This window comes from Xenopus tropicalis, chromosome 6 (genome assembly GCF_000004195.4).
Source record: "Xenopus tropicalis strain Nigerian chromosome 6, UCB_Xtro_10.0, whole genome shotgun sequence".
NCBI lineage: Eukaryota > Metazoa > Chordata > Amphibia > Anura > Pipidae > Xenopus > Xenopus tropicalis.
In genome coordinates, this window is record NC_030682.2 from 54,923,376 (window position 1) to 54,947,733 (window position 24,358).

At 37.4% G+C, this 24,358-nt stretch overlaps 1 protein-coding gene across 7 annotated transcripts in view; it reads right to left on the minus strand.

Annotated features, from left to right (window-relative positions):
• lars2 (leucyl-tRNA synthetase 2) overlaps positions 1–24,358 on the minus strand; it is a 72,652-nt gene that overhangs the window by 42,889 nt on the left and 5,405 nt on the right. For all 7 annotated transcript variants that reach the window (XM_002938308.5, XM_004915340.4, XM_012965475.3 and 4 more), the window contains 4 exons: positions 20,691–20,819; positions 18,048–18,139; positions 9,607–9,667; positions 5,330–5,419 (listed from right to left, as the gene is read on the minus strand). In XM_002938308.5, coding sequence (XP_002938354.3) covers positions 5,330–5,419; positions 9,607–9,667; positions 18,048–18,139; positions 20,691–20,819 — 372 coding nt within the window. The remainder of the gene's footprint in view (positions 1–5,329; positions 5,420–9,606; positions 9,668–18,047; positions 18,140–20,690; positions 20,820–24,358) is intronic.

Below are 24,358 nucleotides of genomic sequence, written 5' to 3' on the forward strand. Positions count from 1 at the left end.
TATTAGATCAATGCATTCTACTGCACTCACCCTAATAATAAATTGGTAAATAGATACTATTTCTGTATCTTTATAAATGCATCTTCCTGCAGCCTTTTGCTTCAGGGATTGTAATTTTCTAATTTATGCACAATAAGGCATACCTCATCCTATTAAATAATCTAATTAGCAGAAGTTATAGAGTTTTGAACATTACAGTAATAAACAATATTACTCATTGGATTTCCTATTCCAAAGTGCTCTGTGTTTGTGTAAAGGCAAAATCATTTCTGGCAATGTACTGTGTTTTCTTACAGTCTTTAGATGCATAAAAATGAAAAGCCAGTTTGTTTTAAACCATTGCTTTAATCCAGGGTTTCTTCGCCTGTTTTCTTTGGGGTCCAAAATATAGTCTGGAATAAGCATCAAAACCCAAAAATAATGACTAATTTTTACTCATTTTAGTAGTTATTTTCTACCACAGGAAGTCACAGAAGGAGGGGGATCAAGGGAACCCAACCTAAACAGTATAGGGACTTATTTTTGATTCCACAGCCATAGGTCAAAAAGTCCTATACAGACCACTCTATATCCAAAATTTCCTCACAAGAGCATGGGTAAAACAGTACATACTTGTACCAATTCAATATTCCTGACCAATATCTATGAACTACTGGATATCAATTAGTTTGTCAACTTGGCAGGTTAGCATACATTATCTGTCGCTTCACCAAGCCAGCCAGTGCGTTGTGCATCCGCAGATGAGGATGGTTTTAGATGCAAGAACATGCACTGGGGAACTGCAATGGAGCAATTCTCCACCTAGGTTAGGAAGTGAGCAAAACGCATGTGATCCAAAAGTTGGTAGAGGGGTTCAAATTATATACCACCCTGTATTTATTGCATCCTAGGGCAAACATTAAGTACAAGGCTGGGCTAGTGTGCAGCCACTGCACCAAAGCAAGGGCTCTGCGCATGGGTGCTCAAGGGTACAATTTAGTGCCTTTACATCTAAAGAAATGATAAATCAGGCCTAAAGTGATTAAGTTACCTTTATATATACACTATTTAGACCTCTGGAAAAGTTTTTGAGTTGTATGGCTAAGCTGAAAATACATGAACAACTTGGAGAACGTCTTACTGTGCTGTCAGGGTTACTGCCCTGGTAAGTACAGGGATAAATGGACCTTATGTTGCAAAATAATGGAACACACTGGATAACACTGAATGGCAACCACAAAAGCAAAACTGACCATAGATACATACAAAGCTACTTTTTTAGCAATCAGATTATACTTTATACATACATACATATTATATATAAACATCTACAAAAATAAAATCTCTAAAATCAAACAGAACTATGACAATAATAAACTAGAAAGGGAAGTTTGAGAACAAACTTCATGTTGGGTTGAAAAATGTTGTCACTGACTAACCTTGGATGACAGTTATATAGTAAAAACCACTGTGCAAAGATTGGGGCCCTGGTTTTAATAGTGTCTGAACGGCAGCAATTTAAATTTCCCCACAGAAAGTCAACCAGTGACATCTGGTGGCTCCGCCCACTTTTTCTAACCTTGGATGACAGTTATATAGTAAAAACCACTGTGCAAAGTTTGGGGACCCTGGTTTTAATAGTGTTTGAATGGCAGCAATTTAAATTTCCCCACTGAAAGTCAACGAGTGACATCTGGTGGCTCCGCCCACTTTTTTCTAACCTGGAACTGCAGTTACCCAGTGACTAACTCTGCAAAGTTTAGGGACACTAGGATTAATAGTTAAAGAACGGCAGCAGTTTAAATTTAAACCAATAAAAGTCAATAGGCAAATTGTGATTGGTGGTTGGTGGCTCTGCCCAATTTCTCTAACCTTGAGTCGAAGTCACCCAGTGACAAACAGTGGGCACTCTGGCATAAATAGTGTGAGAATGACAGCATTTTACATTTAAACCAATAAAATTTAATGTAGGAAATTTGATTGGATGAAATTTAATGGGTGGAAATGGATTGGCTGTTGGTGGCTCTGCTTTGCAAAGTTTGGGGACCTTAGTATTAATATGTAAAGAATGGCAGCAGTTTAAATTTAAACATATGAAGTCTATAGGTTAAATCTGATTGGCTGTTGTTGGCCCTGCCCACTTTTCTAAACTTGAACATAGTCACCCAGTGACAAACAAAGTTTGGGGACCCTGACATCAAACCAATAAAATTCAATAGGTGAAATATGATTGGCTGTTGTTGGCTCCACCCACTTTTTCAAAACTAAAACTGCAGTCCCCTAGTAACCAACTGTGAAAAGTTTGGGGACCCTGGGGTTAATACTGTGAGAATGGCAGCAGTTAAAATTTCCCCACTGAAAACAACGAAAGAAATGTGATTGGCTCTTGACAGCCCTGCCCACTTTTTCTAACCTTGAGTATGTAGTCACCCAGCGACTGACTGTGCAAAGTTTGGGCACTCTAACATGAAACCAATAAAATTCTATAGGTGATATCTGATTGGCTGTTGGTGGCTCCACCCACTTTTTTTAAAACTAAAACTGCAGTCCCCTAGTGACTAACTGTGAAAAGTTTGGGGATCCTGGTGTTTATACTGTGAGAATCACAGCAGGTTGACTTTTCTCCATTGAAAGTCAATAGGTAAAATCTGATTGGCTGTTGGTGGCTCCACCCACTTTTTCTAACCTTGAATCACAGTTACCTGGTGCCTAACTCTGCAAAGTTTGGGGACCCCAGTGTTATTACTGTGAGAATGGCAGCAGGTTGGATTTCTGCCAAGTCAATAGGTAAAATCTGATTGGCTGTTCACAGCTCCGCCCACTTTTAGGCATCCAACAATCATCATATTTTTATTCAGGCTGACCCCATGACTATGTGATTCAAGTTTGGGGAGTTTAACCTCAAAGCTGTAAGATTGGCAGCAGTTTCAATTTCCTCACTGAAAGTCAATGAGTGACATCTGATTGGCTGTTGTTGGCCCCTCCCACTTTTGGGTCATCCAACAAATGTCGCTGTTTCATTCGGGGTGACCCCATGATTATGTTATTCAAGTTTGGGGGATGCAGCGTCAAAGCTGTAAGTGCGGCAGCAGTTTGAAAATCTTCCCTGTCAAAGTCAATGGGGGGGTTGCAATGTACCATTTTATTGGAGGGGAGGGTGGGACCGTACCATTTTTTTGGATGGGGGGTCAGACCGTACCATTTTGTTGGAGGGGAGGTTGGACCGAACCATTTTTTTATATACTAAAAACCACTGTGCAAAGTTTGGGGACCCGGTTTTTAATAGTGTCTGAATGGCATCCAACAATCATCATATTTTCATTCAGGCTGACCCCATGACTATGTGATTCAAGTTTGGGGAGTGTAACCTCAAAGCTGTAAGATTGGCAGCAGTTTCAATTTCCTCACTGAAAGTCAATGAGTGACATCTGATTGGCTGTTGTTGGCCCCTCCCACTTTTGGGTCATCCAACAAATGTCGCTGTTTCATTCGGGGTGACCCCATTATTATGTTATTCATGTTGGGGGTGCAGCTTCAAAGCTGTAAGAGTGGCAGCAGTTTGAAAATCTTCCCTGTCAAAGTCTATGGGAAAATTGGGGGGTTAAGAGCGGCGCCACAAAAAGACGGGGGGCGGGATCACTTAGAAAAGCACAAGCAACCTGCTCCGCTATTGGGCGAAGAAGTGTGGAGAGTTTGAGTGTTGTACCCCTAAAACAGTAGGAGGAGTAGCGTTTAGAAAATGGGGGGCACTAAAAAGAAGAAGAGGAAGAATAAGCCAAAGTCGAAGAACATTATGTTGGGGTTTTCAACCCAACACAATAACAGAAGAACAATATATAAACCATTGTAGTTTAGCTTTAACTGGCTACAAATAATTAACATTCAAAGTTTAATTTCAAAACTATAACAACAATTAACAGTAGGCGCACACAGTAATTTTCCATGTTGCAGAATTTTTTAATGCGTGCTGTTACCTAATGTCACATATTTATCTCAGTTGGAAGAGGCATTTTATAAATGTCAGCTATGCCTTACTGTATGACTGACAGATACATTCATAATTGGTATTATTTGCCTGATCTAGCATCACTAGTATCTTGGAACGCTGTCTTTACTGCTGCACCAGGCAATCCAAGGGAGATAAGAAAAAAGGGCATGTATCCAATATAGACCCAGAAAAAAAAATTTTTTTTAAAAACTGACCAACTTCCCTATTTTAGCCAGTAAAAAGCAGTTAGTACCTGCTCCCACTCCATAAGTTCTAATCATTGGAAAACTGGTACCAGAATGTGGTACATATGTGATACATACGTGACAAACCAACCCAGTACCACTAAATGTGTAAAAATGATCAAATTAAAATGCTATAATGTCGTAACCTAGACCATCAAAAGAGAAATAATCTGGATGAAAGCACAAAAAACACTTTATACAGTGCTCAGGGTCCACTTCTGTGAGTGTATTTGATGTGTGAAAAAAACAGTTACCTGCTGTTAGGTTTCCAAATGAAAACATGAGGGCCCTAAAATGCATTAACATGCATTAAACTAATAGAACTGTATTGAATAGTAAAAGAAAATACAAAAATGGATCTAGCTTGCCATGTAAATCAAGTCATTAAAGAGCAAGCCAAAGCCAAACAATGAACTGGGCTAGAAATTTTTACCTTATACTTAGGGGCACATTCATGAAAACACGAGTTGGAATCCCGAATGGGATAAATTCGGATTGGATACGATAATTTCTTAAGATCACAAATATCACGAATATGCTTACGAAAAAATCGTATTAGTCACGAATATCTTATTGGCGATCCGAAAGTCACAAAATTTTTGTACCGAACAATCGTAAAATGCAGGAAACCCTTTCCGACTTTGATCCTTCTGTGCATGATTTTGGAAGCCTCCCATAGGAATCAATGGCACTGTGCAGCTCCAACCTTGCCCAAGGAAAGTCACAATAACGAAGCTTGAATGAATCCAAAACTTTCGTACTCGGTGCGACAATACGATTTTGTCACACAAATTTTGTCTCAAAGTACGGAAAAGTCGCAAAAATACGAAAAAGTTGCGCAAGGTATGTAAAAAGTCGCCGAAAATACGCTCGGAGCGTTCGTGGATTAGTGAATGTCCCCCATAGTGTAAAATTCCTAAGATCCTATGAAAGGGATGACTCAAGTCTCTAAAGTGAAAGTTTAATAATCAAACAAGACAGTAAAGCAAACCAAAAAACAAGAAGTGATGTGAGGGTCAGGAAAAACTCAACCTGAACCCAGCCCTTACCTGCAAAACCTTAACCCACACCCAACCCTAACCAGTAAAATGTTGCCATTGTGAACCTTAACACTTACTTCTTTCTGATAAGCAAGTCCAGCTTCATACATTTTAAGGAAAAGATACTGTGTCCATTTATAGTAGTCTCCTGAGCAAGTGGTGATTTCCTGGAAGTAAAAAAAAACAGACTTATTGTACAGCTTGCTAATGTCTCCCCCCAAAACAATCCTTTTCCATCAAAGTCAAACCCATACCATCAAGCAGTTTTAAGTTAAAGAAGTAGGTTAGAAATGTTACATATCATAAGTTTTGGACTTTCTTACTAGCTCAAGATGACCACAGCCCTTTAGCAGCAAATATTGGTGCCTCTGAAGATACCACCTAAAACTCGAGATAAAAGGCTACATCAAAATTTCATAATCAGCCCTGTAGCATCAGCTTCTATGACAAACTTCCCCTATTTGATCATTTTAGCATATGGAACAAAAAGGAGCTAATACGCCTAAAGGGCATTGTCACAACATTTTTTGGCTAAAATCAACAGTGTGCGCAATGTCAGATGGATGATATTTGTGTCACTTGCTGTACATGCAAGTGGTAGTAGGCAATATCACCAGTTTCTCCACCAGCACTTTTTTTTTTTACTGGACAATGGCCAGATATTAGACAACATTTCATGTTACACATTCTCGTAACACACTGAACACATCAGAAACTTGGATTTTAAAGCACTGCATGAATATCACCAGCCTATACACAAACTCACTTATTTAAGTATTTTATTTAGTATTACCATGATAATTATTACATTAAGCAATGTAATGTGAGAATGTGTTTGTCAAAATAAAGTTTTTACTTTTTCTGAAACCAACTTGTAATGTGTGAAGTAGGATAGTTAGGAAGAATATACCTTTACTGCTGACAAAGCTACCACTATCATGGGCAAAAATACTGGTACCTTTCTACTTTCTCCAAATCTGTCAAAACCCCTACGTGCATCCCAGGGAGTAACCCACTGGCAGTAACCCACTAACAAGTGTGTAGACTGTGTGAGGATAGGTCTTATATGTGTGCTAGCTACATCAGAGCAACTGCATTCATCCACAGAGAAGTACTTCTTCAGCTGGAATTTGTGCCAGTAACTAAACAGTTATTATATCCATCAAGAGGCTAATATCCCACATGCAAAACATTACAGCCACTTTAATTTTCTGGAAAAAAGCACAATTCCTTATCGTTGTAGGAGGATTTGAAAAATAAAGAACTGCACCAGGCTATATTAATTAAACTGAATCTTTATAACAAAGAACAAGTCACAAAATAATTGGTTTGTGCTGTTAACATGGCTCCAGTGGAGTGGCTATAGTTCCATGCACAGGGAACAAAAAAAAGCCAAGGTAAAATATGTTTTCTTGGAATGATGTAACATTTTTTGATTAGTTTAAACAAAGTGTTGGTTTTAAGACACAAGTTAATATACAATATAAAGTGTTAAAATTATTTTTATTACAAGAAGTCTACTTATTGTACATTTTATACCCTGCCTTCTGGCTTCAAGGAAACATCCATCATTGTAGACAGAGTCCATTAACTTGTCAGTGGAATGATAAAACATATTCTGACATTATAGTGGGTGTTAGCTTATGCAATTCACAAGGTAATTTTCCAAACAATACACATTTTTAGTGTTATGCTTATTAGATTATGGTTGTGAATAGAAAATATACTGGACATATACAAAAAAGTGGCCTGTTTGTAGGCCTACTCCCCTGTCAACGCCATTCCAGAAAAAGACTCCAGTTCCATACAACATGATCTCCCCCACCTGCAAGAGCAACAGGTGCCTACCTACACTGGCTACTTACAACAGAACATACCACCAGGTTTTAACATTGCTATTATTTTTTTCACAGAAAGAAAAACATACAAAATATCGAAAAAGTCATACACAACTACAAGGGCAGTGTGCAAAGTGCAATGTTGGATGCAAAATGTTACCCATAATGTGCTTGGTGGGTCAAAGCAAAGGCAATTGCACACTTGTGTTGCAGCAAATCAGAGAGGCAAAGGGGAGAGATTGCATAACAAACAAAAACAGAAATTGCTCAATGTTCTTCTGATATTGTTGATTCCCACTACCCTCTATGCAAATCCTTGCCCCAGCTTTGGATGAATCTCATTACGAATTCAGATAAGGGATTTTTCGTTTTCACTTGTAAAACTGGGAATTGTGCTTTTGGCATCTAAACCAAAGAACTTCTTTGTGTTAAATGATGTTCTTGTCTGCATAATCCTTAGAGGACATAAAAGAAGATTTGCTTAGCAACGCTATCAACTGTTAAGAAGACAAGCAACATAATGGCACAACCATGTTCAAAAAAGAACATTTAAAACAGCTGGTAACAAGACGCGCAAAGTATTTAAAGGGATTCTTTCGTGATTTTTATGGTGTACTTTTTATTTTTTAAATTACACTGTTTACATTGCAAATAATTCAGTCTACAATTTAAAATGTTATTCTTGAGCCAACAAATGTAATTTTTGTTGTTGTAATATTGGTGTAAAGGCAGCCATCTCAGTGCATTGTGCGCGATTCTGAACTCTCAGAAAGAGCCAGCACTACACAACAGAACTGCTTTCAGATAAGCTATTGTTTCTCCTACTCAACTTATTTTCAATAGGATCCAAGCTGCATAATAGCAAAACAGGTTTCTCCTTCTTGGTTGCAGTTCTTATGTCTACCACTAAATGAACATGTTTAGCAATGCAAATGATTTCTGAATTTATTTGATCTTTACATTGCTGAAATTTTATTTAGCCTTCAGGAAACCTGTTTTTTTGTAAATGTAAGGGGGTCAGAAATTATTGCCTTTCATTGTATTGTATTTAATGTATTTGGAGATAAATTCCCACTGTTTCTCACTGTTTTAATCTATTTTTGGTGCCACTACAGAATGTCTCGCACTGTATTTAATGTATTTTAGGTGCCACTACTCACTATATAATGTAGTTAGGATCTGGAGTTAATGTTCATAGAAGTGTACCATTACTTACTGTGAATATATATATATATATATATAATATATATATATATATATATAGACAAATAGAGTGTAAAATACATCATAGTTGAGCTGCAGCGGAACATGGGCTATAGCACATAGGGTATTCTGACCACGATTGTAATCAAGCTGAAACATAAAAGCAGTAAAACATCCCAATCTGTTTGACACCACTTTCCAAAGAGTACTATGTGATGCTTTTTTAAACATAACAACAATGACAGACTGCAATCAGAAATCCCCATGTGTCATCAGCCTAAGATATCTCCATCTTTCACTAAGGCACCTGTATACCATTTGTCGACATATGATAACATATGGACTTAAAGATATGTCAAAACTTACACTTTTTGTAACCTACACAACTGTCTAGAAACTTGTTGCAGGCGGGGCAAACTCCACTAACTACCAAATTATTAAAAAACATAATAGGTAACTTTTACTGCCCTTCCTAATGAACTGAATGACTTCTTAACACATTCATTATTCATTTCAGGTTTAGGACCCATTATACAGAATGCTCGGGACCAAGGGTATTCCGGAAGGGGTCTTTCCGTAAGTTGGATCTCCATACCTTAAGTCTACTAAAAAAAAATAAAACATTAATTAAACCCAATAGTACTGATTTGCATCCAATAAGGATTAATTATATCTTAGCTGGGATCAAATACAATGTTCTGTTTTATTACTACAGAGAAAAAGGAAATACATTTTAAAAATCTGAATTATTTGATTAAAATGGAGTCTACGGAGGACAGGCTTTCCATAATTCGGAGCTTTCTGGATAACAGGTTTCCTGATAACAGATCCCATACTGCCATGCTTTTTATAAAGTAACATCAGCAGTTTATATTGGGATCTATTTACTGAACGATTTGGGTATTTCCTACATGAATTTTCTGCAGTGGAATAACAAAATATTGGGCCCCACAGCAGCATCATTGGGCCCCTATGTTTACACAATTTACGTACCTTATACAAACACATTACTTTTTAAAGAAACTTTCATACATTACTTATAAGCTTCACTGACCCCAATTAAAAAACTGACTAATTAAAACATTATTATTTTTTTTTAATATTTATATGGACTAATAAAGAGTAGTTATTGGGCCCCAAAGCAAGATGGAACCCCTAAACCTACTTATTTATGTAACTTTATCAAGCAACAACGGTGCAGAGCAGGGGCAGGAATCACCAGAATGAAGGGAGGCAAAAACATATGTCTTCAAACAGATTTAATTGACTAAAATTGTTATCTGAAATAAACATAAATACTGTTATTAACTTACCCTATCCCAGTTAAAACAAAGGCCAATTCTATCAAGTTGTTCCCTCATGTGCTGTATATTTCTGTAAGATATGAAAAAATGAGCCAGTGAGAACGAGAGATCATTCTTCTAAACATACATTAATACTAATACTCACATAAACAATGCTTAAAACAGTGCCTCCAAAACATTAACTGATAAAGTGTCTCATTTATGAAGGACTAGGCATTAGTGATGTCAGGTGGGTTCAGGCAGACTTCAGAACATCAACTGCGGGCGGATTCTGCTCACCCTCCCTGCCCGCAACCTTACACTGCGGGCTTCTTCTTCTGGCTATTTAATTTATAGGCGCATGCCCTGCACACGCCACCCCATTTATGACATCATTGCCGGGTGGGTCGGGTACGGGTCTATAAATAGAGGGAGAAAGCCGGGTCGGGTAGGGTTAGGGTTGAGGATTTCTAGACCTGCACATCACTATTAGGCATGGATGCAGGAGTGCTAAAAGCTGCCAACTAAAACTGGTAATGTTTCAGAAACCACTTTAAATAAAAAATGAATTCAGAGGGTGCTCTCTGTAAGTTGCAATTAATTCTTTTGGCAATGCTTTCAGTATAGTATGCAGCATTAGAATTGCTTATGTTTTGAAGGACTTGTAAACTGAAATATAAAATTTTGTATATTTTGTATTATAAAATGTTGTGTCCTCACTAACATAATTTTATCATGTCTTCTATCATGTCACCTCTTAACTTCTTTTTTGTGTACTCAAGTGAGTAAAATGATCAAGTGAGCATGTTCAGGCCAAAATCCAAGTAGGAACAAAGGGCCTATTCTGCATTAGTGCTAGAAATGTTGTGGTTTATTTTAAAAATATAATTTAAAAGTGCCTGAAATAAAACTGCAAATACAACAAAATATTCATATACACTTTGAAATCCACTTAAAATTCCTTACTCTTGTTTCTTATTTTTATATGTTTAAAAAAATAATAGTTAAGATCTACTAAATATTTCTTTGAGCTACTGTTGATACATTACTTGATGATGGCATTATACTGGCAGCGTTCAAGGCAGGTAATCACAGCTTTGAAAATTGTTCATGTGAGTCACTGTCCATTGTTTCAGTTTTTCTGTGTTTAGTGTAATTATGCTCTGAAAAGTAGACTTTTCAGTCTAAACCTGATGGCAGAGAGTGGGTGAAAGGCAAAATCATATTTTATCTGTACATCTATCAGAAGACCAGTGAATACATACACAGGCAGGTTATTAGCTATTGGCAATTTGCAAATCATCCCCTTTCAAAATCTAGCCTTCTCATTGCAGGATGTTAAGGATTTTGTTTAAATGACATAAGAACGGTCTGTAAGATATTGCGCTTTATTGATTAGCGCAAGGTATTCTTGTTATGATAAACTAAAGGGGTCCCTTGAGGAAAGAGGATTGTATCTGGTTACCATTTGCATCCATGTGTTACAAAATATTATAAGACAGACTAATAAAAGGATACACCTACAGATATTGCAAAGTTATATAGATGGATATATAAGGGGGACATTTTGAATTGACAGAGCTGCTTCATTTTTCTTTTATAAAAACCTATTGGCACATGATATTTTGTGTTTAAGGGGACTTAATGTTGCCATACTACTCTTTGTGCAGTATTAACATATTAAGTATAAACAGCAGTAGGCAAATATTGATTATATAGAGGGAAAGGAACTTTACTCTTGATCTCCCCTCTCAAGCTTAATATCTGAAAGCAAACTATTTGAGTTTGCCTCAAAATATTTCATGCACATTTTTTAAGCATTGCAAACCAATAACCAGTAAATTTTTATTATTTTTTTTTAGACGCACATTAACACACATTAACACACATTAACACGATACATTTTTAAAGCATAATTACTTTTTCTACACAAAACATATAATTTCCAATTAAATGTTTTGCATACCAGACTTTGCCTGTATAAAGCTGCACTACTCTAATTATAAACAGAACAAAAGAATAAAAATGTCAGTTTTGACCTGCAAAAAAGTACTGCAAAATTACTCCTATTAGGGCAATAATTTTGATTCCTAGCATGGCAATATATAAAAGGTTTCTTCTTTATTTCATGCACTCAGGAGAATAACTATACAGGTAGCAGAATCTGCAATTGCTGGGGAGGCTCAGTGGGAGAATGACTCAGTTTTAGTGTTTTTACGAAAATTCCCAAACTTTAGTTGGTCTTAATTATTTTGTTGTGGAACATGTACATTTATACATTTGTACATTTATACGTTTGTACCCCCTAGTAATTATAATTGCTTACCTCAGAACCCTGTCGGCCCTCCTTTTAGCTGAAAAACCCACCATCTGGGGTACTATTCCAGTGACCACCATTGTGCCATCTTATTATGTACTAGAATAGTATCTAGTGTCAGATTAGTAATAATGGTGCCCTCAACCATACACAGGAAAACCTTCCACTTATCTGTTGGCTTGCATGCAATACATTGGATGCTAACCATTTGACATATAGAGATATGCCTATAATAGTGGAATAAAGAAATAAAAATCTATTAAAAAAAAAAAAGATGTTTACTTTGAAGTGCCTGACTGAATATCAGGTTTAATGTATGAAATCAGATGTGTGGTTCTTAAAATGAAACCAGTAAATTACCCCCAGAATGTCTGCATTATGTACTCCACCTATTTTTTTAAGGTGCTATGCAAATGTAGTACTCAAAACTGACCTGTTTCTTGCTTCCTGTGTGCATGCTCCTGTGGAAAAATCACTTACAGGGAGCCAGGGATAGGTAGAAAAGTGGCAAATTATTAAAACACCAACCCCACTACATAGTTCAAAATGTTTAGTTTCAGTATGGGGGAGCATGGTAGTTTTGGAGGTATCTGTTTGGTGCAGCTAGGGAGAGGGGCATGGGCTAGGACCCAATAAGTAAATAATGTATATACCTCTCCTTTATTGATCCTCTCAAGTATATTCCTATAGGACAATGCTGTCCAACTTCAAGTTTCAAGTTTATTGTCATATACAAATAACAATGAAGCATCATTACTGTAATGACATTTTTTTGACCCGTGTTCCTCCCAACTTTACATAGACAAAAAAAAATAAAAAATACAAATATTAAATATAATAAAAGTGTGCAATAAAGGTACAAGTATTTACAATAATAAAATGCAATGCAATATTTGAAATTGTGCAGTGAGGATTTAAAGTGGCTTTGCTTAAAGTGACACTGCGAAGAGTCCAGTAGTTATGGGGAGGCAGAATGTCAGCAGTTCAGAAGCATGATGGCTTGTGGGTAGAAACTGTCTCTGTATCTGCTGCTGCGGGTCTGGATGCTCCTGTACCACCTGCCTGATGGTAGGAGCGTGAAAAGACTATGGCTGGGGTGGCTGGGGTCAGAGAGGATCCGCTGCATCTTCCTCCTACAGCGCTGTCTGTAAAGGTCCTGCATGGCCGGCAGTTCAGTCCTGGTGATACGCTCTGCTGATCTCACCACCCTCTGCAGAGCTTTGCAGTCTAAAGCGCTACAGCTGCCATACCAGGTGGTGATACAGCCAGACAGAATACTCTCAATGGTGCATCGATAGAAGTTTGTCAGTTTTCTGGAGTCCATGCCGAACCTTCGCAGGCGACGCAGAAAGAAGAGCCGCTGTCTTGCAGCTTTTGTGATCACACCAACATGGTAAGACCAACTCAGATGCTCACTGATATTGATGCCCAGGAATCTGAAGCACCTGACTCTCTCCACCTCAATGTGAATGGGGTATGGCCTCCTCCCTGCAGTCTCCTGTAATCCACAATGAGCTCCTTAGTTTTGCTGACGTTGAGCAGCAGGTTGTTGTCCCGGCACCATGATGTCAGGGCTCTCTGCCCTGTAAGCAGACTCATCTCCATTAGAAATGCAGCTGATGATGGTGGTGTCGTCTGCAAATTTGATGATATTATTGGAGCTGTGTGTTGCTGTACAGTCGTGGGGGAACAGGGTGTACAGCAGGGGGCTGAGCACACATCCCTGGGGGGCACCGGTGCTAAGTGTCAGTGTGGATGAGGTGATGTTGCCGATCCGAACCACCTGAGGTCTGTTTGTCAGGAAGTCCAGGATCCAGCTGCAAAGGGAGGAACCGATGTTCAGGTCACGGAGTTTCATGACAAGTCTGGATGGTACGATGGTGTTGAAAGCGGAGTTGTAGTCAATGAACAGCATCCGCACGTATGTGTTTCTCTGGTCCAGGTGGGAAAGGGCAGTGTGAAGTGCAATTGCTATTGCTATTGCTATTACTTATTACATGTAGTGGGCTGATTATTTCCTAGATAGCATGTTCAAGGGCCAGATCTAATTAAAATGATAATGTCAACTTAACACCTAAGAAACTACACCAGATGGGTCGCTTGGAACACTACAGATGCCTTCGCTGCAATGAACCTGATGCTGATTTTATTCACCTACTTTGGAACTGCCCAGACATCCAGAGATTCTGGCAACAAGTCATGTGCTTCATAGCAGATGAACTCTCCTTACCTCAAGTTCTTAACCCAATCACATGCCTGTTGGGCCTGGTGGACTCCCTATTACCCAAGACTCCAGATCACTTATGAGGATCACTTATCACTTATGAGGGCTCTTCTGTTTTATGCTAAAAAAAACCTGTGCCTCTACATTGGATGGGACCCCTACCTCCTACTTTAAATAAATGGATAAAGCTGATAAACTCTCAACTGGAAATCTACAGGTTAACTTACTTAGCCAGAGGATGCCCACTAAAGTTTGAGAAGATTTGGAACCCATGGCTGGAGTCTCCAGCAACTGTTGTCTAAAATACCATGATACACTCTCCATCTCCTTCCCCCCCCCCCCCTCCTCCTCCTTCTTCCTTCCCTCCTTCTATTCATACCCCTTGTTTAAAAAAAAAAATCAATACAAGTTGACTATTAAAATGATAATGTTATACAGTGAAGTCTATGGAGCCTTTAAGCAGACTGGAGTCCAAAAAAAATTCTCTGAAGGCTCTAATCTGGCCTGAAGGCCTCCAGTTGGACAGGCGTGCTATAGAATCATTATGTACTTACACCCTAATAAATGAAAGTAGATTTATTTTCTTTTACTTAAACACTGTTCTTATTCTAACCAGCCAAGCTGTCAATCATAAAACCAAACAGAATGTACATACAGAGAGCAGAAGCAAAATGACTACTTTTGAGAAAAACTATTTGTGCAGAAAGTAATTATGAATTAATTTTTTAAGGGACATCTGACAGCTTAGGGCACTGGTTAAGGTACAGTTCACTGTAACACTTTGTAGCATACTGATGAATTTGCTTAAAATTATCTGCCCTGACAGGCTCAACTATCTGGAGAAGTAATAAATTACACACCACAGACACTGGATAATAACAGTGAATCATAGAGGCACCAACGATTTTCAGGTTCACAGTTTCTGTCATAATTATGAAGAGAGAACAGCTATGCAAATAAAAAAAACACTCATTTATGAGACCCTGTCTTCCCATGCAGAAGCAGGCATTATCTGTTCAGCACTTAGTGAATGATTAGGAATTCTGTGACTATTCTACTACTACATAATGATGCAAAATACTAGCTTCCAATTAGTTTTCTCTGCAAATAAAGGACAGGTACAAGAGCAGCCACAGGGGTCTATCACTTTGGAGATCATGTGAGGTTACATACACCGATTACCGACCACTATGAATAAAGGAAATACAAAAAATTGCAGAATTACACTTTCACTAGTTTCACTATAACTGTGTAAATGTTCTTTTCATTCGTACTGTTACAAAGCATTTTAAAGATCAGAAAAATCAACAAGAAAGGAAAGTTTGAGAACAAACTTCATGTTGGTTTGAAAATCACATTACATAGGGTTGAAAAAAGAGTCCATCAAGTTCAACCCTTTCAAGTAAACATAGCACACACAAACCCATACTGATCTTTCTATACACTCACATACATAAATCATATATATCAACATCAATACTAACTGTAAATTTTAGTATTACAATAGCCTTGGATATTATGCTTGTTCAAAAACTCATTCAAGCCCCTCTTAAAGATATTAACAAAATCTAACACCACAACAACACTAGGAAGGGCATTGCACAAACTCACTGCCCTCACTGTGAAAAACCACCTACGCTGCTTCAAATGAAAGTTCCGTTCCTCTAATCTCTGAATAAAATCTGATTGGCTGTTGGTGGCTCTGCCCACTTTTACTAATATTGAACTGCAGTCCACCAGAGACTAAATCTGCAAAGTGTGGTGACCCAGCCATTAATGCTGTGAGAAAGACAGTAATTTAACTATAAACCAATGAAATTCACTTGGTGAAATCTGTTTGCCTGTTGGTGGCTCCTCCTACATTTTAAGCCTTTAACCTTAGCCCCCTAGTGACCAACTATGTAAACTTTGGGGACACTGGCATTAAATATGTAAGAATGGCAGCAGTTTAAATTTTCCCATTAAAATCAATGCAATAAATCTAATTGGCTGTTGATGGCTCCACACACTTTTTTCAAACCTGGAATTATTGTCATCCAGTGACTAACTCTCCAAAGTTTGGGGACCCCTGTGACTAACTCTACAAAGCTTGGGGACCCTAGTAATAATATTTAAGGAATGGCAGCAGTTTAAGTGTAAACCAATGAAAGTCCACAGGTGAAATCTGATTGGCTGTTGATGGATCCCCCCACTTTTTATAACCTTGAATATGTAGTTACCCAGTTCAAGGTGGCACCACAAAAAGATGGGGGGGGGGGTCGCTTAGAAAAGCACAAGCAACCTGCTCCGCTATGGGACGAAGAAGTGTGGAGAGTTTGGGTGTTGCACCCCTAAAACTGGAGTAGCGTTTAGAAAATGGGGGGCGCTAAGAATAAGATCAAGAAGAAGTAGAAGAATAAGCTGAAGTAGAAGAACAGTATGTTGGTTTTTCAAACCAACATAATAAATTAGGTTTCATAATACAGCTTGTGTACTCTATTTATTTCTGTTGGCTCTTTGCTCCAATACACAACGTTGTATGGTTACTACAGGCTCTTGGAAGGAAAACTGAACTGGGAAATTATTAATTTTAAAAACAAAAAATATATTATATGATTTTTTTCAAATGAATAGACATAAATAAATAATAATTACCCCCATGTTAAAGAGGTGCTTGGTTCAAACATATTTCTCAGTTAATAAAGGCTTCTGCTCATTTTCAATAGCTTGTTAACAGGGGGCACAGTCATATAGGGTTTTTAACTGATGGTATAAGCATGGAAACTGTTATATAAAATGCTTGGGACCAGGGGTCTTTCTGTAATTTGGATCTCTATCCCTTAAGCCTACTAAAAAATAATTTAAACAATCCCATTTTGCCTCAAATAAGGAATAATTATATCTTAGGATCTAGTACAGGTATAGGACCCATTATCCAGAATGCTCGGGACCTGGGGTTTTCTGGACAAGGGGTCTTTCCGTAATTCGGATCTCCTTCCTTAAGTCTGCTAATAAACTTATTTAAACAGTAACTAAACCCAATAGGATTGTTCTGGGATAAAGTACAAGGTACTGTTTTATTAGTAGAGAGAAAAGGTAAATAGTTATTAAAAATGTGAATTATTTGATTAAAATGGAGTCTATGGGAGCTGGCCTGTCCGTAATTTGGAACTTTCTGGATAATGGGTTTCCGGATAAGGGGTCCGATACCTGTACGAGGTAGTGTTTTATTATTACATGAAAAAAGGAATTGATTGAAATAGAGTCCATGGGAGATGGCCTTCCCATAATTCAGAGTTTTTTGGATAACAGGATGGAATACTGTAATTACATAATACATGTAATTGGTATGGTATTCAGTTTCCCCCCATTAACCCAAAAACATACATAAAGGTTATCTGGCTTCTGATAAAACTGACTGGCCATAGCCTGTGTGAGAATCTTAAAGAAACTTTAGATTGTAAACTCCATTGAGACATGGACTGATGGGATTGATATGTAATCGCTTTTAAGGAAAGGTAAAAACTAAGCATACTCAGAGAAATGTAAATACAGTCATAAGCACTCACAGAAACGCTGCACTGAGTTCTCTGTCAAAAGGATTTGTTGTCTCTTTGTTTTCCTGTGCCAGACACACAGCTCTCTCCTGGAGCTTGGAGGGAGGGCAGTGAAGGGCTTGGGTGGGGTTTAATTCTCTTTTAAGGAACTGCCAGCGCCAGATTTCAGTGTAGGGCGATTAGAAGCCGCCCCCATTCTGCGCTTCTTGTCCACAGTGCTCCATACGGGAGCAAACTGTATGTGCTGTCTTTAAATTTATGGCGCCCTAGGCCTGGGCCTTTGTGACCTCACCACATATCCAGGCCTGGGAACTGCCAAATATGTTTACCTTATAAAAATGAAGGTGAATGTATATTATGCAAATTAAGTGACTTAAGTGTTTTTTTTCCATACCTCTCAGTCCATGTATCTGGTCTCAGTCCATGCTCAATAGCTGCATTCTCAGCAGGTAGCCCAAAAGCATCCCATCCCATTGGGTTAATGACCTGAACGCCATAAATCAATAAAATTATATATGATATTTCACAATACAGTGTATTTCAAAGCACAGCATATTCAAAATTCCTACCAAAGGCAGATTTTACACCATCTATGCAAAGGCCTTTGGCATATCTTGAACAGTATTTTTTTTTAATTCTCCTTACTGATCCCAAATAAAACCTTTGTTAACCAAAAATTGGTGGTGAGCCTTATTTTAATTGCTATTCTCTACTGTAGGGAGAAAATCACATTATTTAAAGAGAACATATGCTTTATCTAGACATAAATCCACTTTACAAGAAGAATTTGCTAACAAACATCTCAAAACCCCTTCTGTTTGTCTGTATAAGACAGGTGATTTATAGCAAAATTAAGGCAGTCCATATGTTATAAGAGGATTTTAATTTCATTTTAAGGTACACAGCATACACAATGCTTTGGGAGGTCACCCTTGCTCAGGTGCTTGCCTAAAGATCTATACCTGAATATAGGATAATTTATGGGCTATTTCATTTCAAGGATGTGGTTTGTGAGCATATATAGGCTGGACACAAAGAAACATGTAAACCTATTTGTTGTTTAGTTGATTAGTATTTCAGAAAAGAAGCCATATTCCATGACATTCCAAGCACAGATTTGATTCGATATATATATAGTCTTGTAAAGAATCGGCACTCACCAATATCGGGGCAAAGGCTGGGTGCTGACAAAAATAATGCATCAAACTCAACAGTAGAAAGCACTCACAGCCACAGCATCAATCAGGTCAGTGATCCATTTCAGCACACCATCCACGCGCCTCGATCACCACAGGATCATCCTGATGACGATCCTGTGGTGATCGAGGCGCGTGGATGGTGTGCTGAAATGGATCACTAACCTGATTGATGCTGTGGCTGTGAGTGCTTTCTACTGTTGAGTTTGATATATATATATATATATATATATATATATATATATATTCTCCTTGCACTTTCCAAACCACAAGTTTTTATGTTATGCCATCATTCTCTGTTATTTGGACTTATTTTTTATTTCTTTATCTGTTATTATAATATAGCACTGACACATTTAGACAACTCTTTACAAAGTATAAATATACATACACACTGTTTCACATCCCGTTTAATAAAACTATTTGGGAAGGGGAACTCCACCCGAAAACAACTTAAGCTTTTTGAAAAATAAACACAAGTTTCAAGCAGCCTTTTCATGATTTTTAATGTAATAATATGGTTTGTAACAGTTACCTAAGCCCCCTGTTCTCTTGCTGATCTGGCTGACTACTTTGAGATTTAAAAAAATGTAATAGTAATCGGCTGTCCTCATCCTGCCTTCAGCCTGCATTCTCCAAATCCCACAATTCCCTGCACACGTGATGTCAATAAGAAAAGCAACAACACAGTGTAATGCATTGTGGGTTATGCATACAATTTGTAACATTAATGTTTTAGTCCATCCTCTCCTACCAGAAGAACTGTTTTGCAGCTGGATTTCTGCATATAAAAATAGTATTTATTCATACTCTTTGAAGGAACAATTACAGTGATAGGTATATTAGAGGTTTCTGTGTTGTGTGGAGCTCTTTAACACATTTTGGTTTAGAAGCTGGAGTTCCCCTTTAATATCAACTTAGATCCCACTAAAAAAATTACTTTCATGTTGCTAATAATTAAGAGGGATCTTGAAAGCAATTATGCCATGGTCAAATCCTTACTATGAAAATTTCAAATGTTTTTTTAAGCCAGTGTAAAAACATGACAGTGTAAAACATGGCAACTTTTAATAAATTACGGTGGAATATTTGAGAAGTATATATTGTTCTCTTGTTATTTTTAAGCTAAAAGAAAAGTGCTGTAAATCCATTTAGCCACTGCCTTGTCCATGTCTGCAAAGATAATTTAATGTAGCTATTTTCATTTCTGCCTCTTAGAGGAAATGTCTAAATGAAGTATTCTGTTTTGTTAAGTCCCACTTTGCCAAAGCGGATTTAGAAGCTCCAGTAAGGTCTCTGAGCTCCTTAATCCCCATCAAATATTACTGGGATGAAACTACAAAAAGATAATTTTGTAAACAATTTAAATTAGTTTTACTGAGATTTCTATGTATTTGTACAAAACAAGCAAAGATGCTTCGGAATACTGTATAATAGAAATGGTGCTTAAATCCGCATATCAAGGAAATTTCAGTTTGTTCTCTACAAGCTGACAATACCTGTATGTATACTAACATAGAACATATTTAACAAGTTCAAATAGATACAGTTCACATTTAAATAATTTATTGTGATCTAGGGAGTAATTTACCTTTGTGTGCACTAGTTCTTTAGTTTGGAATTTAAGCTGTTATTGGGTTGCAAGTCTCAGTTAACATAGCAACCAAAGAATAGCTTAAATGACATGCTGAAATATTAATAGGAGAGGGCCTTAGTACAAAAAACATTGATACAAATACAGTTCTATTTGCTGGGTTAGTTAGCATTAATTTGAAATTTCTGAATATCAAGACTAAGCTAAAAAAAAAAAAAAAGAAAAAAAAAACTTTCAGCAAGCTTACCTGCATTCCTCTCATCTTCTGAAATCTGGCTATCGCGTCACTTATTGTGTACACCCGAACATGGCCCATATGGAGTTTTCCAGAGGGGTATGGAAACATAGACAGAACATAAAACTTCGGCTTTGATTTCTACAGAGCAAAAACACAAACCAATATATTATTTTTATCTCATGTAAAAAAATGTTTTCATGTTCTATTTCTCCATAATACACTTGGAAAATTAGAGCAATTTGGCTTTCTGACAATTATGTGCTAAGAAAAAGACTTTCACATTTCCTGGCCTTAATTATTTTAGCCTGATAACAGAAATTACTGCTCTGTAACAAGGGGAAATGACAGTGAATTACATATTTTGCCAACTTAAGGTGTTTTTCAGAGAGGAAGTTATGGGTTGTCATAATATACTCACAGTGTACAATAAAGAAAAGAATCACAGTCTAATCACTGCTTAATCAAAGCAAGAGAACTCTGCTTATTTAGTTTGACAGAGACCAAAATACAAAGGGTAGTTACATTTGTTATCTATTTATAAACTGGACCTAGTACGGATATGGGATCCCTTATCCAGAAACCTGTTATCCAGAAAGCTCCGAATTACAGAATGCCCTCCTCCCATAGACTCCATTTTAATCAAATAATTCAGAATTTTAAAACAGATTTCCTTTATCTCTGTAGTAATAAAACAGTACCTTGTAATTGATCCCAACTAAGATATAAATAATCCTTATTGGATGCAAAACAATCCTATTGGGTTTAATTAACGTTTTATTGATTAATGTTTTAAAAAAATCAGTAAAACATTAATGAAACCCAATAGGATTGTTTTGCATCAAAAAATGATTATTTATATCTTAGTTGGGATCAATTACAAGTTACTGCTTTATTACTACAGAGAAAAAGAAAAACGGATTTAAAATTCTGAATTATTTGATTAAAATGGAGTCTATGGGAGACAGGCTTTCTGTAATACGGAGCTTTCTGGATAACAGGTTTCCAGATAAGGGATCCCATACCTGTATACCTATAAGTAATTGTTATTAGCAGTGATTATTATTTAACTGCTGTGCAGCAATCATTTCTTGTGTAGGGCAGATTTACTTCACTAGCTAAACTGGCTTGTTAACTCAGTGTAAAATCTCACAGAACTTCTTATTAACATATACAGTCACAGAAAAACTGCTTTTCCACTTTAAATCAGGATTGGTTTAACATTTAAGAATCATTTGGAGACAAATGGATCAGGGCTATCGAACATAAGGAACTAGAATCAATGCCACACACCCGTTCTCTCTATATGATGTTGGTCTGGTTATATCATTACTGTAACTGATATGATATATTTACAACACAGTGTGGAGGTAATTTTTACACTTTGCTCAGTGCATATTTATTTGCATATGTTGTTTTGCTAATGTTTTCCCAAAAAGCTTAAATACTGCACTGCTGTGCCAGTCTTTTTCCACTTCAATGGTAATTTTGTGAATATAAATTTGCAATTTGCCATATCTGTTAAATATGTGAATATTTTTTCTGCCACCAAAGTAACTGGTATAACTATAACAAAGCGCGTGCAAAAAAAATTTACAATCTGTGAATATGCCAAAGTTAAAAAAGCTTTTAAAAAACGATTACAGCAAGAGAATAATTAAAAAACAAACGAACGTATGTTTGCATGCTAAATACACCAATCTTGTCCAGCATTCTAAATATAAATATATGCAGGACAAATATGTTCACTGTGCAAATCATCCTGCACTGCCCAAAGTTTATAAATGAGCTCCATTAAGGGGCCTTTTTCGTTGCCATTCCAAATGTTGCGCAAAATCTGGCGATTTTTTCGTAGCGTTACTACTTGCGCGAAAAGTCACGACTTTTTCGCAGCTTTCGCGCCGAGTACGAAAGATTCGGATTCATTCAAGCTTCAGTATGGTGACTTTTCTTGGGCCAGGTTGGAGCTGCAGGGTGCCATTGAGTCCTATGGGAGGCTTCCAAAATCATGCTAAGTCTGAAAGTTTCGCCCGCCGCTTACGAGCGCTCAATACGAAAAAGTCGCGACAAGATACGAGCGCATCGTAATGGCTACGAAAAACTCGAGTTTTTTCGCGCAAATCGTATTGGTAACGAAAAAGTCGCGACAATTTCCGAAAAGTCGTAAAGGCGCCGAAAATTTGCAAAAAATATGAAAAAGTCGCAAAATGTTTGTTTTCCAATCGGAATTTTTCGAATTCGTGTCTTGTAAAATGTGCCCCTAAGTGTATTCATACCCGTTTCTTTTGTATTTGTAAAATATGATTATACATATAAAGTGGTAGTTCTCCTTTAAACTGACTTTTAATATTATATAGACACTGATATTCTGAGACAATTTGCAATTGGTCTCCAGATTTAACTATTTTGTAACTTTTGCATTATTTAGCTTTTTGGTTAGCAGCTCTCCATTTTTCAATTTCAGCAGCTATCTGGTTGCTAAGGTCCAATTTACACTAGTAACAAGGTAGTGGTTTAAATAAGAGACTGGAAGATGAATAGGAGAGAGCTAAATAAAAAGTTAATAAAAAAAGTTAATAAAATTACAGCCTCACATAGCAAGTGTTTTGGTTGCTGGGGTCAGTGACCTCCTTTTAGAAATCTGGAAAGGCAAGATTCTGTAAAAAGTGACAAATTCTATAATTCTATATAGACGTTCTATTACACACTGCAAGTTCATTTAAAGGGGCAGTGAAAATGTGGTTGTTTTGTACATACTCTTGATATTTTAATCACATAATATCGATGTCAGAACAGATAAACACCCTGCATAATGGCTCATGCTAACAAAAGAGGGAGTGAAGGGAGGCGGGTCATATACTGGTAATCTAATTAGTACTTTAAAAGGACCAAACATGCAGTAGTTTCAATCCCATTTGCTTTGTTTAGCACAAAAAAATAACAAAAAAACTTTTTGTGATTAAAACAATAGGCAAAAAATATGTTCAACACAAGCCAATTTCACTGAACTACCCCTAAAATAAATACATGGCACTGTACTAAAATGTACCGTATATACTCGAGTATAAGCAGAGTTTTTCAGCACCGAAAACGTGCTGAAAAAGGAACCCTCGGCTTATACTTAAGTAATGTACTATCAGCAGTGCATCCGGCATTCATCTCGCACCCCTGCCCGTGCATGCGTATGTACACATGCACGGGGGGGTTTGGGATGCGAGCCGAATGCCCGATGTGCTGCTGATAGTACCGACACATGCACGGGGGGGGGGGGGGGGTGCAGAAACATGTTTCGAGCACTAGGTAGGTGGAAATTTAATACTGAATTATATCTTATATAGGGTGTATAAGGGTGCTTGCTGCAGTTTTCATTCTTTTTAAGATGCATCCATATGGATAATGTATCTCTACTACATGCATATTTCACTAAAACCCCCAACTTGATATTGATAGATACATGTCTACAAGCTGTACTATGTTACTATGAATTGCAGAGGAAAATGCCACTGTTGAGCCCAAGGCACTCAATGCCCCTTACTCTCAATAAACTTCCTTCTCCCACCTCCCCATGTCAGTAAATCTGTGTGTAGAAATGGGTAGAACAACACTCTTAGTGCTCACAGGCAGACAGGTTAATGTCAATATGCTTTCTGCTGAGATTGGGGGGGATTTATTTCAGTTCT